General features: G+C 34.6%; 1 protein-coding gene across 5 annotated transcripts in view; it reads left to right on the forward strand.

Moving 5' to 3' along the window:
* SMAD2 (SMAD family member 2) overlaps positions 1–14,396 on the forward strand; it is a 78,054-nt gene that overhangs the window by 43,620 nt on the left and 20,038 nt on the right. For 4 of the 5 annotated variants that reach the window (XM_035719170.2, XM_049112657.1, XM_025428947.3 and 1 more), the window contains 4 exons: positions 6,444–6,533; positions 7,563–7,756; positions 8,687–8,821; positions 11,627–11,701. In XM_035719170.2, coding sequence (XP_035575063.1) covers positions 6,444–6,533; positions 7,563–7,756; positions 8,687–8,821; positions 11,627–11,701 — 494 coding nt within the window. The remainder of the gene's footprint in view (positions 1–6,443; positions 6,534–7,562; positions 7,757–8,686; positions 8,822–11,626; positions 11,702–14,396) is intronic. The other variant, XM_025428951.3, reaches the window with a different exon arrangement.

Consider the following 14,396-nt stretch of genomic DNA (forward strand, 5'->3'; position numbering starts at 1 on the left):
TTTTAGATACAGTTCATATCTTTAAGTTTATTTAGTATCTTTCAGCAAAGTTTTTAGATGTTTGTGTATATAGGCCTTACACATCTTGGTTTAAACATTTTGCCTAAATATTTTGGGTTTTGGTACTATTGTAATGGAATTTAAAATTTTAATCTTCAAATTGTTTATTGCTATTATATAGAAATATAGTGGATTTTTATAAGTTGTCCCTGCATCCTGCCGCATTGCTAAATGTACTAATGAAGTTGTTTCAGAGAGTTTTTTATGTAAGCAATTATATCATTATCCAAAAAATGCAAGGTTTTTGTTTCAGCTTTCTTGAGGTTATTACCAATATAACATATAAGTTTTTTTTTAACATATAAGTTTAACGTGTATAGTGTGATGATTTGATATATATATACTGCAAAATGATTAACACAATAAAGTTAACATCTCCATCCCCTCACATACCCTTTTTTGTATGAGTAGTGATAACTTTTTAAGATCTATTATCTTAACAATTTTCCAGTATATAGTACAGTATTGTTAATTATAGTCACCATGTTGTACATCAGATCCCCAGAATTTATTCATCTTATAGCTGGAAGTTTGTATCCTTTGACCAGTATATTTGCCCATTTTTCCCCATTCTCTAGCCTCTGGTAAACAAAATTCTACTCTCTATTTCTTTGAGTTCGGCTTTTTTCAAAAAAAGTAATTACATTTCTTCCCTTTCCAATATTTTCTTTTTACTTTTTCTTGCCATATTGCAATGGCTAGGACCCCCATTACAACATTATTAGAATGATACCATTGTTTATTAGGTCATTAAAGTATTTCTTCTAGCATAATTGTTAAGCAATAGATTTCCCTTTAAGCACTAGTTTATATTTAGCACACCCTCCCCAGTTTCTCCTATAGTAGATTCATTATCATGTATTTCCCTAATTTATTTTGTGATTTCTTCTTTGACTCATGGGTTATTTAGAAATGCGTTGTTAATTTCCAAATATTTAAGACATTTCTAAGAATCTTTCAGTTGTTTCTAATTTAATTCTCTTGTGACCAAAGAACTTCATCTATAAGAGTTCAATGTTTTAAAATTAATTGACCCTTATTTATGGTCCTAGTATGTGGTCTCTTTTTCTTAATGTTTCCTGTACACTGAAAAGGATTCTGATATGTCTAATCAAGTGGTTGATAGTATCGTGCAGCTCTTCTTTGATACATGGGATGGGGGGGGGGGAGCAGTGTAACTATCCAGAGAGTTACTGGAGCTTCTGATTGTTGGTAAGTTCATTTCTTCCTTTAGATCTGTTAGTTTTTGTTTAATATCTTTTAAAACTATTTTTAAATGCATTCAGGATTGTTAGTGTTTGTTAATGTTACTTTTTCAGGAATGTTAATGTTTTTAGGAAATGTTTACTTTTATCCTTGGTAATATTTTTAGTCTTAAGGCCTTATTATTTCTGATTTTATGTTTTACTAAGTTTATTGCTTGCATGAACTGTGCATTTCCATTCTTAAATATTCATCTTATCAGTGTGTTATATTTGAAGTATTTGTTTTGTAGATATTTTACATGTTGTATTCATTCTGACAAGTCTCTGCCACTTACTGGAATATGTGGTATATTTAGTGTAAAGTTGTTATTGATATGGTTGGATTTACCCTTGCTTTACTCTTTACACTTTATTCTCTGTTTTCTAGTATCATCTGATATTTCTTCCTTTTCTATCCTTCCTTTGGGGTTATTTTTTAGTGTTTCATTTTAATTTTTTGTATGCTTTTTTGCTTTGTCTCTTCTCCTCTTTTTAGGCAGCGGTTGCTTTCCCAATGATAATATTAATCCTTAGCTTTGCAACAGTGCAGCTGTTTTTAACACAAATTGCATCCACATACTTTTAGAGTTACAGTTTTTGCTGTAACTGGTCATCTCCTTTTTGTAGAAAGAGAAAAATATTGTCTTTAACATTTACCTGCATACTTAATGCTTTCTAGTTCTCTTAATTTTTCTCAATGACTTAAGAATTTACATTTGTTGCCATTTCTCTTTACTTTCCTTTAGCTTAAAGTTCTTAAAGAACTTTCTTTTAGCTTTTCTTTGAGCAAAGTCTGCTACAAATGAATTCTCAATTTTTGTTTACCTGAACATGTTTTTGTTTTGACTTCTTAGATGAAAGATATTTTTGTTGGATGTCGATTTTAGGTTGAGTTTGTTTTTTTTTCTGTCAGCTCTTTAAAGATGTTCTGTTGTCTTCTGGCTTCTATTGTTTATGATGAGAAATTGTTACTCATGTGTTCCCCATGCCTGTACATACATGGGTTGTTCTACTCTGGCTACTGTTAAAGTTAAAGCCAGACATTGTTTAAAGGTGGTAAAAACAGACTGTATTAAATAATCACGGGGGTAGAACCGAGCTCAATTTCGGTTTGCACAAAGTTGGGAGAATGTAGGAGTGGAGCTGGGAGAATGAGTAGAGGCTTGCAGAGAGTCAAGGAAGTGAAAATTGCCCAAAAAATGGGTAAGAGGGTTAGTCAGTATCAATATGTTTGAGCCATCTGTGGCTACTAAATGCTATTTCTTGAGGTTAGGCTTCTAGACCATTCCTCTGAGGGTAGTCTGGGAGATTCTGTCCTTTCTGATGACCAATTAGGAATTGGTCAAAGGAATGGATTTCAAGTCCTTGAGAAAGACTCCTGAGTTTCAAAGGAATAGATTTCAAGTCCTTGAGAAAGACTCCTGAGTTGTAGGAGGCACATGGTACATCTCAGACTGGGGAAGGATTTATAAGTGCAAGCTGACCTCCTCTAAGTAAAGGAGGTCAAGGGTCTACAGAAAAGTATTGGCAGGAACAAATGGAAAATTCTTTTGGCCGCCTTGATCTTTTCCAGACAGGAACTCAAAAGAGTCTGGGTCCTACCAGGACTCTTGGCCTTAGGCTCCTAGAAGCCATGCTAGAGCTTGATCATGTCTCTTAGTGCAGGGGTTTAGATGGAGTCCTTTGTGCCAAGAGTTTTTGTAGTTCTCACCACTTTGAAGATTTTCTTTTCATCTTTTGTTTTTCGTATTTTGTAAATGATGTGCCCAAGTGTGATTTTCTGTGTTTTTAAACTGCTTGGTATTAAATGAGTTTCTTAGAAGTATAAATTTAGTTTCAACTGAAGTTGAAAATGTTTCAGCCATTACTATTTCAAATATTTCTTCTGGTTGGTTCTTGCTGCTTGTCAGATTGCATATGTTATTGAGACTGTTCTTTTTCATTTTTCCTTCTTCTGCTTAGAAATTTCTCTTGACTCATATTCAAATGGACTCCTCTGTCTTCTCCAACCATCAGCTTAATTTTTTATTTCTGATTTTATAATTTTCAGTTCTAGAATTTCCATTTGATTGATTTTTATAGTTTAGATTAATCAGCTGAGATTCCATCTGTTCATTAAGTCCATCAACATATTCACAGTAGTTACTTTAAAATCCTTGTCAGTTCATTTTGGGGATCTGTTTCTACTGGCTATTCTTTCTGTTGACTAGGGGGTAACATATTCCTCTTTTTTTATAGGTTTAGTAATTTGTGCTTTTTTAAGAGTTTAAATTCTGTTACCTTCCTCTAAAGAGTTGATTTTTGTTCTAGCAGATACTTTTGGTCAGCCTCAAAGTCCAAATTGCTTGCCTCTGATATAAACAACAGCTGAGATTTCAGGACTTTGTTCTTTTGTTCTTTTAGACTTCCAAATGCTCATTTTCAGCAGGTTGTGTAGTCTCTCCCACATATATCATTGAGAGGTCATGATTTGAGCAGAGTTCTCACTCATATTTTGATATTTTTCCCCCTCGTGGCTCCTTCTTTACAAGATCTTCCCCTTTCTTTTTCCAGCCCCTCTGCCAGCCCCATATCCATTCTCTGATTGGTTGTGCCAGTCAGTAAAACTGCAATTTTCTGCTTCAGGTCTAGGTGTCCTGCCTAGCTTAGACTGTGGGCTGTCCTTAGATACAAAGCCACCTAACTGTGGCTCATCTAGTCTAGTTCCTCCCTTACAGTGGTTGTATTCCTTTTGATTTTTGTCCTGTTGGTCTCTCTCCATTGTTCTCAAATAATTGATTTTATATCTTGTTCAGAGGCTGTCATTTTTATCTGAAGGAATGTTTGCATAATTGAGGGTACTCTACAGGACTTCTGTTTGTGTCCTCTTGCTAATTGCAAACTGTTTCTATTGAGAATTTATAATGCATTTCAGAATTTGATAGAGCCGTTCTCTCCTCTTTGTTCAAGTTTTCCTGGTCGTTCTTATTTATTTTGGTATGTTATACTTGGAGTAATTTTGTCTGAAATTTTTATTGAGGTTGAATCAAAAGCATAACTTTGGCAGAATTCATGTCACTATGATGTCTTCCTGAATAGGAAGATAGATACTTTTCTCTGTGCTGACTTTGCTTTTATATTCTTTAGTAACAATTAAAATGTTTCTTTTTGTAGTTTTGACACATTTATCCTTACATTTATTCCAGGTGCTTTGTGTATTTTATTATAAATTGATTCCTTAAAATAAATATTTTTTCTAATATAAACAGGCAAAAATTTTACTAATTAGAAGCAAATTTAATATTTCTAAGTAAACCTTCTAATTTTGGAGAGTGATGTTACAGTAAACAGTAGGACTCCTGCTTAAACATAGCCTGTGATGGAAGTTGGAAAGTGGCTGAGTTAGCATGGGGATCTAGGTCCACTTGCCTAGATTGATTGCATGTTCTGAACAACAACTGTTTATTGTTTTCTGATTTATTTCAAGGCTTGATTCAAGCTGAACTTAAGCTCTTTGTGCTCTCTTTTAGATTCTGGTTCTGTGTCCATGTCAGAATTAATTGAGTGAAATCTTCATTAAGCTCTCATAATAGCAGAATAGCCTCTTGATCTAATATTTTGTTAATTATTTTTGCAAGATGAAGAGTAAGCTGTATACTTTTCTTTCTGAGGTTTCAATGCTGCGGATTCATCACATTCCAGAATGTAGTTGATTTTATCACAATTTAAACTACTTGGTGCTCTGTGTTTTTGGTAGATATTCGATAAATATCTTTAAAAGAACCATGTATGCCATGGGTGTATTAGTATATCTTTGGAGAAAAGAGATTTAAATTATCCCCCAGTTTCCTGACTGTTTCTTTCTTGGGTTGTTTAGGAAATGAAAGATTTCTACAGCCTAAAAAGCAAGAGACTGTAAATACCTTAAAAGGGTACTGGATAGTGTCTGAAAATGCATTTGTAAAAACCACCAAGTATAGTTGCTGTAGCCCCCAGGGCATGGCATGGGGAGTTATGTCTGCAGCCAGGTGCCTCTGCAAGAGGCCCACTAGCCCCTTCTAGGTGTGTTGCCAGGCCACAGGAAGACAGCACTTGTCACTAGTATCCTTTGAGATGTTGATTAAGTTAGCTCATTAGTAATATATACATCTGGAGTTTAATCAGTTGCTTGATTTTATTTTAAAAAATTGTTTTGAAACGGTTCTTCCTCCTCTTTGAAATTTTGATGGTTTTGGAATATGTGAGAAATGGAGTTTGAATTTGTTTTCAGAATTACCTTTTGACTCTGATTGTAAAGGCACAGCTTGTGACCTGAGACGCGTTGACAGGCAAAAGTTTGCCCACCGATGAGAAGTTACTGTGAAATAAAGTCATGGCAAGGAAATAGGGAGAATTATCTTTAGGCTGCCCATGTTCTGGAAAGAAATGTAGAAGAAAAAGTTTGAGGTCTTCCTGGTCTGTTGCCTTCAGATGTATTGATTTTTGAAAACTAGATGTAGCAGATTTTTCATATTCATACTGTCTTTTAAGAATTTGGTGCTTTCACATATCTTTTGTCCTCCAGCAATTTCTTAAAGCTTTTAAGGTGATATGTTATGTTTGAATGACTTCAGAATGCACTTCCTTCTCCTATGTAGTAATAGGAGAGCAATAATAACTTTAATAAAACTGAATATGTAAGTTTCTCAGACAAATAGTGTGAAAATCTTAACTGTGGATATGTATCTAATTTAAGTGAAAATTTTCCTGTATTAAAAAGACCAGTTGACATCCATTTTTAGATAAGTTTTTTAAAAAAACTAGATTATAAAATGAAGCAGTCTTAGTAAGGCTAATGGCATAGGTATTAGTCTTTTGTTACGAGTAGAGGAAATTGGAAGGGGCATTATAAATATGATTTCATGAAGCTAGAGAGCATTGGTGTTCACATTTTTAAAACATAATCATAACTTATCTGGAGTCACATGTTCCATTTTATTGGCTTCCTTCATGTGGAAAATATAGAAACCAGCACTAAAAGCCCGTGAAAAAGTGAAGCAATATATATATTTTCTGGGTGAAGGAAGTATTCTGTACATTTTCCATGTTTTACATCATGGTATTTTGAATAACCATGCTTCCATGTTCACATCAATTTTTTGTTTTTCAATTTATGCACAGCACTTGCTCTGAAATTTGGGGACTGAGTACACCAAATACGATAGATCAGTGGGATACAACAGGCCTTTACAGCTTCTCTGAACAAACCAGGTGAATATTCTGCCCTCTATGGAATCCTAGCCATCTTGGGGCGGGGGGCTGTTTTGGAAGACCTGTTAACGGGTTGCCTAGGATGTTTCCTTAATGTAAATAAGGCATGCATTTAAAATACCTGCCTGCCAGTATTAACGATATATGAAATGTGTCAGCTGATGTTTTGATCAATGAAATTCTAGCTTTGAATCTTCTTTAAATTATTGCATCCCCTGAAGAATAGGAACTTTGATAACTATATTCTCATTTGAGTTTGAGATTAGGTTATAATCTGTTGTTGGCCTAATTTTCAAGTAGAGCTATAACCAGTTTTTGCTAAATTTCTTGCTATCATCTAAATCTCATCTTCTTTATACTAATAAATGCATAGTTATTTACCAAACCCCTTTTATCACAGTTAACGCTAGGCTAACTCATTTTATGTTCTCTTTTATTTTAAAAATCACCTTATTCTCTTTTGGAACATACTGGTATTGTCCATTTCATCTCATTGTATTCATCACCATCTGCATTACTGTGTGAGCTCTAGAACTACACCTTGGTACTCAAAACAATCACAACTGGGTAGTGAGCTACATTAGTTTGAGTAAGTTACTTTACATCATTGTTGGTACTCACCATTCTTCACACTAGTTCCTTTTTTTGATAATTCAGTCACCTAGAGTATTAATGCCCTTCAAAGCATCCCTAGATAAAGTTTGATTTACTCAAGAATAGAAATTGACAAAAAGTTTTTCAAGTATGCTATATGGTCCTTTTTTAAAAAATCAATTTCTTCCCAAGTGGTTAGCCATTCATTGACATTCGAGTCATTTATGTAGCATATTTATGAGAAACCTCTGCTAGTGCTGCTTACTTTGTAGCAGACCCATCAAATAGTACATTTTTCTTCCTTTGTACTCACTAAAACTAACTAAATGTCTGTCATTCCTTTCTTTATGCTCTTATTGTATTAATGTAGCCCAATCAACTGCATCTACTTTGTTTCTAAACCTCCCACCTTTCTTTCCCCTTGCTTCTCAACAGGTCTCTGGATGGCCGTCTGCAAGTGTCTCATCGGAAAGGACTACCACACGTGATATATTGCCGATTGTGGCGCTGGCCTGACCTTCACAGTCACCATGAACTCAAAGCAATTGAAAACTGCGAATATGCTTTTAATCTTAAAAAGGATGAAGTATGTGTAAACCCTTACCACTACCAGAGAGTTGAGACACCAGGTAGAAAAATTGGGGCTTTTTCCCTTTTTTTGAAAAGTGCGAATATGCTTTTAATCTTAAAAAGGATGAAGTATGTGTAAACCCTTACCACTACCAGAGAGTTGAGACACCAGGTAGAAAAATTGGGGCTTTTCCCTTGTTTTAAATTAAATGCTTAAACTTAAGTATATTAGATGCTCATATGTAATTGCCCCTGGGAAACTTTGGTGTAAAATTCTAATAAATTACCTGAAATTCAGTGTCTCATTCACTAGTAGTTTAAAGTACTTTTTAAATGTTTTAATTATGAAAAATGAACCTTAGGTTCATTCAACCTTAGGTCAGGTATGTCCGTTTCTTGGGAGAACACACCATTTGACCTCAGAGTTACATATCTAGGAAGTTCTAATCCCTAGATTCACAGTCTGCTCGGAACTAAACCGATGGACTGCTTTACCTATGTGCTGCCCAGGCTGCATTCACTCGTTTTGTTCTTTGAGCCTCTTTTTGAAGTATTTTAATGTCATTGTTTGCATGAAAGCAAATGAGTGAAGCTCATGGCAAGACTTTTAGTTTAGTTAGCTGTGTACTTGAAACTTTTAAAGAGCACACAGCTATATTTTTAGAAATGTCCTAAATCTGACTTCCTGTGAAGGAGGGTCTGTCCACACCTCCCAGAATGACCTTGCTCCTCAAAGTACAGGATAAATGGGAACTTGGAAATTTAGATGCTGAACTACATGGCGAGTTAAATCAGATTTGTCAATTTCTCAGTAACTGGTATAATGCCAAGTTGGTAAACCCTAAATTTTAAAAAAATTAAACAGGCCACTTTCTTCTTTTTTTTAAATGTGTGTGAAATTTTTCAGTAAAGGTCTGGTGTGGCCCCCTCTCCCCTGGTGCCCATCCTTTGTTCTTTGCTGTTAACTTGGATCCCTTTTATTCTTTTAGTTTTGCCTCCGGTATTAGTGCCACGGCACACTGAGATCCTAACAGAACTGCCTCCTCTGGATGATTATACCCACTCCATTCCAGAAAACACTAATTTCCCAGCGGGAATCGAGCCACAGAGTAATTACATTCCAGGTATTTTTGCCTTCCCGAGTCTCCTAAAAATTGGGATGGATACAAATTTTATTCATAAACTTTCAAGTATTCATAAATTGTGGTTTGACTTTTTAAAAAAATGTTTCTTGATTTTGAATAGAACAGTCTACTTTGTTGGTTGATGATGATGTGACCTGTATAAGCCTCATATCTGAAACAGATAGGCCTGGAGAAGTTATACTTTATATTTCATTTTCTTTTGCAGTGGCTTTAATCAAAGTACTGTGAGAAGCAGAAAAGCAAAGATCTTAGTAAGTTCGTCTTAGTTGTTGAAGCTAAGAGAGATGCAGAATGTAAGCAAAATAAGTTGAACATGAAAGCCATGTTCCTGGAACAAGTATCACTAAAAATCGACCAAATAATCATTTTCATAGATAGTTTGATAATGGTCAAGAGAAATGGAACATTTCTGTAGGAGATGGAATATTTGATTTCTAAGATACAGCAGCACTGCTGTACTGAAAATCATAAATCCTCTAATTTAGTTCTTTTTCATCTGGGCTTCAGTAACCTCTGCTGAAAAATAGATGAATTTAACCACATGGTTCTCAAATCCCACTCTAATTACTATTTTATGTGATCTAGTAGTATGCCATGAGGCAGTTTTAGTTTTCACTATTTTTTTTTAGAAGAACAGCTAACATTTTCTTACTTTCTTTGTGTTTTCCTTTTCTGTTTTTTTTTTGTTGTTTTTTGTTTTTCCTAGCAGAAACTAAATGAATAATAGTAGGATGAGGATTAAGTTATACATTGGATAGTTTATAGTGTCTCAGTTTTTTTATTCTATTGTAATATTTCTCCATTCTACTCTTACTTGCTGTAAGGAACTTAGTTTCAGATACATTTAAAAAAGATCAATGTGTCTCATAGAAATAGTGCTTGTTCATTGAAGACCATTTTAAAAACATAACCAAAAAAAAGGATTTTTAAAAATAGCTCATTTTAAAGGTAGAAAGCATTTCCTGATTGTTTTAATGTGCATTTTTTCCAACTATTATTTTACTCCAAAAGAGAGTTTAAGACTTCCTTTTAAGTTGACAGGAAGCAAACTTTTTGAGAAGTCAGGAGAGAAAGGCATAGAGTGGAGTGGAGTGTGGACTAGCAGGGGAGGGCAGGACTGGACCAGGCCACTTGCTTGGGAGAAGACTTGGGTGGAGGTAGCTATGTGTGTGTGGTGTAGGTGGTGCAAATTAAGTCTTTGGTGTGGGAATTTGTATTATTCAACAATACTCAGAAACCATGGTGTATGCATATAGTCTTGTAAGACACCTCCCCAGTAATTATTTGGAAGGATGTTAAAGTGATTAATGGCTTTTACTTGTGGTGGAGATGTTTGGATTTATTTTCCTTTCTTTCTTTGTTTAGATTTGGTTTATTTTACAAAGTTGGAAATCAAAAGTGGGTCACAACTATTTGCTTTTCTGGGCAATGGGGCTTTACTTGGTGCCGAATGACAGTAAAAGCTAAAAAACGGACACTTTTTGTTCCACTTTCAAAGAAATTTTAGTATTTTCTCCAAAATGCTTAATAGCTTTATTATTTATTATTTTGTAGATAATAATGGAGAAAAGTAAAACAGGATAAAGCATTTAAAAATTCAGTATTTCTTCCTGTTTAGATCTTTGAGATATGGGTGGTTAAACTGACAAAACCTAGCCCTGTTTAATTTTGTTAGCTCTAACCTTTAAGATCATTCATATTGATATGTATTCATCTTGTTTTTGTGTTCTTTATTGTTTGAGCATATGAAGGTATTTTATCTTATTCTTAGAATTTCATAAGGATTTAGGGTACTGACACTAAATGAAGACTTCTCTACTTAAAGTTCAGATTTGCACTCAGTGTATTGAAGGGAGAATGTGAAGGCTTTGGGGAAGGAGCCCTCTCACCCACATTTCTCCCTCTCTGTTTTGATAATTACTTACCTTGAATTTTCTTACAACTGCCCAGCCATGTAAATGTTAAACTGTTGATAATCACTTAAACTTATTTTTCTTCCTTAAAATTATAATTGGTAAAATTATATACGCATGTATTTATTTTACATGAAGTTCATTCAGCTATTCAGACGCCTCCTGAATATAAACATTTTATTCATTAAGCATGTTGGAAGTGGCACACTGGAATCTTCTTTTCAGGGAGTATTTTGCCTCAGGTTTGTGCAGTAGTTTGTGTTTGAATTTAAATTTCTGTTTCAAACACTCAGGATTTACTGGTTAGAAATCCCTGGAGAAATATACTTTTTAGGAGGAATTCAAGCTAGACTTGTCCTGAAATATATTACTGTATTTTGCTCTGAGAACCCAATGTAAGCCCATATTACTTTGTGACCCGAAATCTCATGAATGTTGTGTGTCCTTCAGTCATCTCCTAGGTGTATGCATCCATGATGGCCATTATTTAAAATAAAAAAAAAAAAATGTAGGTACTAATTCCTTTGAAGCATACTGATTCAGAACTGAGGCATCTTGGAAGTTCTATTTTTGGCTCTTGCCCCAGAAAATATACATATGGGAATGAGCCAGATATGTAAATACTAGCTAAGAAAATATGCCTAGAGAGCTTGATTATATTACAAGTAGGCTTTATGGATTCACCTGTAAGATTTGGATCAGAACCTGAATCCTAAGCCCTCAGAACCAAATAATTGCATTTTATAATAATGATATATAATATTCATATTTATTATTCATATTGATTCTTTGGTTATCTTTGATAGCTAGGAAAAAGGTGGTGCTATTGATTCATTTGCAACTCTGCTTGATTTGTTCTAAACTTTTGTAGAAACGCCCCCTCCTGGATATATCAGTGAGGATGGAGAAACAAGTGATCAACAGTTGAACCAAAGTATGGATACAGGTAAAACCTATCTTTCCAAATTCCACCATAATGAGATACACATTTATGCCCAGTTTGAGACCCCCAAGAATTACCTGTGACTCTTTAATGTAGAAAAGTTGGGACATATATTACAAAAAGAACCTTCTATATTGATGTAATTATATTTGAACCATCTAAGGGAGGGACCTGTTGTCAATGAAAAAGTAACACATGCTACTCTGCAGAATAATTGTTACAGTTTTCTCTCATTAGATTATATGAAAATTTGAGAGCACTCCAGTACTTTTCTGTTTAAGTATTCTGTGCTTCTGTTCAAAGTTTTAGTTACCCAATGAATAAATGTCTTTGTGATGAAAAACCATAATGAGCCCAGTAACAGATTTTCTGAGAAATACGGAGGTGGGAGATAGGGATCAGATTTTCAGTGCTCTTTTAACTTAAGAGTGAGTTCTCAAGGGTAGGAAATTGTTTACACAAAATACCTTGTACCTGACCTAATTCAATTAATTTCTAATTTTTAGCTATGGGCTCCAGACACAGTGGAGAAAAAGTTTTTAGCAGCATGTCAAAGCTTTCAAACAGTTATTATGTAATAAAATGTATAATCTGCCAGAACTAATTAGGTTACCAGGGAAGTAGCTGTGGTGTCATTGTAATTGTCTGGTTTGCTCTGTACCACCTGTCTGTAATCTTAAGGATTGGATATTTTAATATCACAGCCTGTCATTACACCATCAGCTTTCCTACACAGTTTATACTAGAACATTCTATAATTATGATAATCTAAGTTATTCTTAAATGAATTAACATTGACAGGAGTGGGGGGGCTGGGCACCAACTTTTACAATAATTCTGTTGTTTAAATCTTTCTGCTATTAGACTTCCAGATAAACTTCTGCTGTAGCTTATCATACTTGTAACTGTTCAGAGTAGTAGATAACCAAGAAATGCAAATAATCTAATGATCATTAGAAATAACATGTACATATTAATGCAGATGTCCTAACTGCAGATGATATTTGACTTTCCAAATATATCTTCCTAACACACCTGTATCGCATAGATCAGTATTCCTGAACCAGCCATGTTCCTTTTTGGACCACTGCCATTGTGACATTCAAAAGTGAATGCCAGAAAAAGATGCTCAACATCATTAGCCATCAGGGAAATGCAAATCAAAACCACAGTGCCATACCACTTCATACCCACAACAATGGCTATGATCAGAAAAGGACAGTGGCAGGTGTTGGTGAGGATGTGGACAACTTGGAGTTTCATTTGTTGCTGTTGGGAATGCAAAATGGTTGGGTTGCTTTGGAAAAGTTTGTTGTTCTTTAAAAAGATAAATCTAGAATAACTGTGTGACCTAGCAGTTTCACTCCTAGCTATATACCATGAAAATTGAAAATATGTTCACACTGAACTTGTACATAAATGTTCACTGAAGTTTTACCCTTCTAGTCCAAAAGTAAAAGGAACCCAGTTGTGCATCAAATGATGAATGGAAAATGAAGTATATTTCTATGTCAAAATATTATTTAACCAGATAAAAGAACGATGTACTGATACATGGTACAACATAGATGAACCCTGAAAGCATTATATTAAGTGAAAGAAGCGAGTCACAGAAGGCCACAAGGATTCCAGTTAGTGCATAAATCCCTGTTTGATCATAGAACTGTGATGCAGGGGAGGAGCAATAAGGTTGAGATAATCAGTGGTTATGCTAAAGGGTCAAATTTGAGAAGGGGAAACTAAATGGAATCAACTAAAATGGATTCAGTGTTCTGGGGCTTGCTTTGAACCTAACATATTTCTTATTCTGTTTCAGTGGGGAAATGTTACTTTTTTGAAAGAATACATGTAAATTATTTCCTGTAATGACAGTGTGCATATTTGATTCATGAGAGGCTAAAAGTTGGTTTAACTACCAGTCTTCTACCTGCTATCCATTCCTCTCTCAGTGCCATGGCAAAGTTCTGATGTAGGACCACAATTTAGAATTAAATTTTAAACTTTAAACTCTGGTTTTTTAGAATTGTAGGGATTTTCTAGATACTTTATTGATTTCTAACTGAATTCTATTATGCTCCAAAATATACTATGCATGATTTCAGTCTGGCGATTTACTAAAACTCTAAAAATCATTTTATGCCATAGCATGGCTTATTTGTGTTGAGAAGAGTCCCATGTAAGATCTAAAAGAATGTTCTGTGTTTACAGGGTTCTCTATGTCATTTAGGGCATGTTGAACAGAGGTTTTAGATCTTCTAATCTCATTTTTTTCTACTTTCCCCGTCTGTAATGGAGAGCAGTGTTAATGTCTCCAGCTCTGGTGTTGGCCCTATCAGCTTTGGCTTCACGTATTTTGAGTCTGTCATTAGCTGGCACACACTCAGAATACTTATGTCCTTCTGATGGTATAAAGTGTGTCTCCTGTTCACATCACCATATCTTACTTATTTCAATGGTTGTGTGGTAGAGTTCTCATCCTTTTACTTTTGCTGTCTGTAGCTTTATATGGAAAGTGTGTCCCTTGTAGACAGCATTGCATGTCTTTATCATGCATGTCTTTATCAATCTCTGTCTTTTAATTGGAATATTTTGTCTATTTTTATGTAATGTCATTATTGATATCATTGGGTTTGGGTTACTATTTTACTGTTTCTCTTCTGTTTGTCCCATCTAATTTTTGTTCCTCTGTTCCTAATTT

This window comes from Canis lupus, chromosome 7 (assembly GCF_003254725.2).
Source record: "Canis lupus dingo isolate Sandy chromosome 7, ASM325472v2, whole genome shotgun sequence".
NCBI classification, from domain to species: domain Eukaryota; kingdom Metazoa; phylum Chordata; class Mammalia; order Carnivora; family Canidae; genus Canis; species Canis lupus.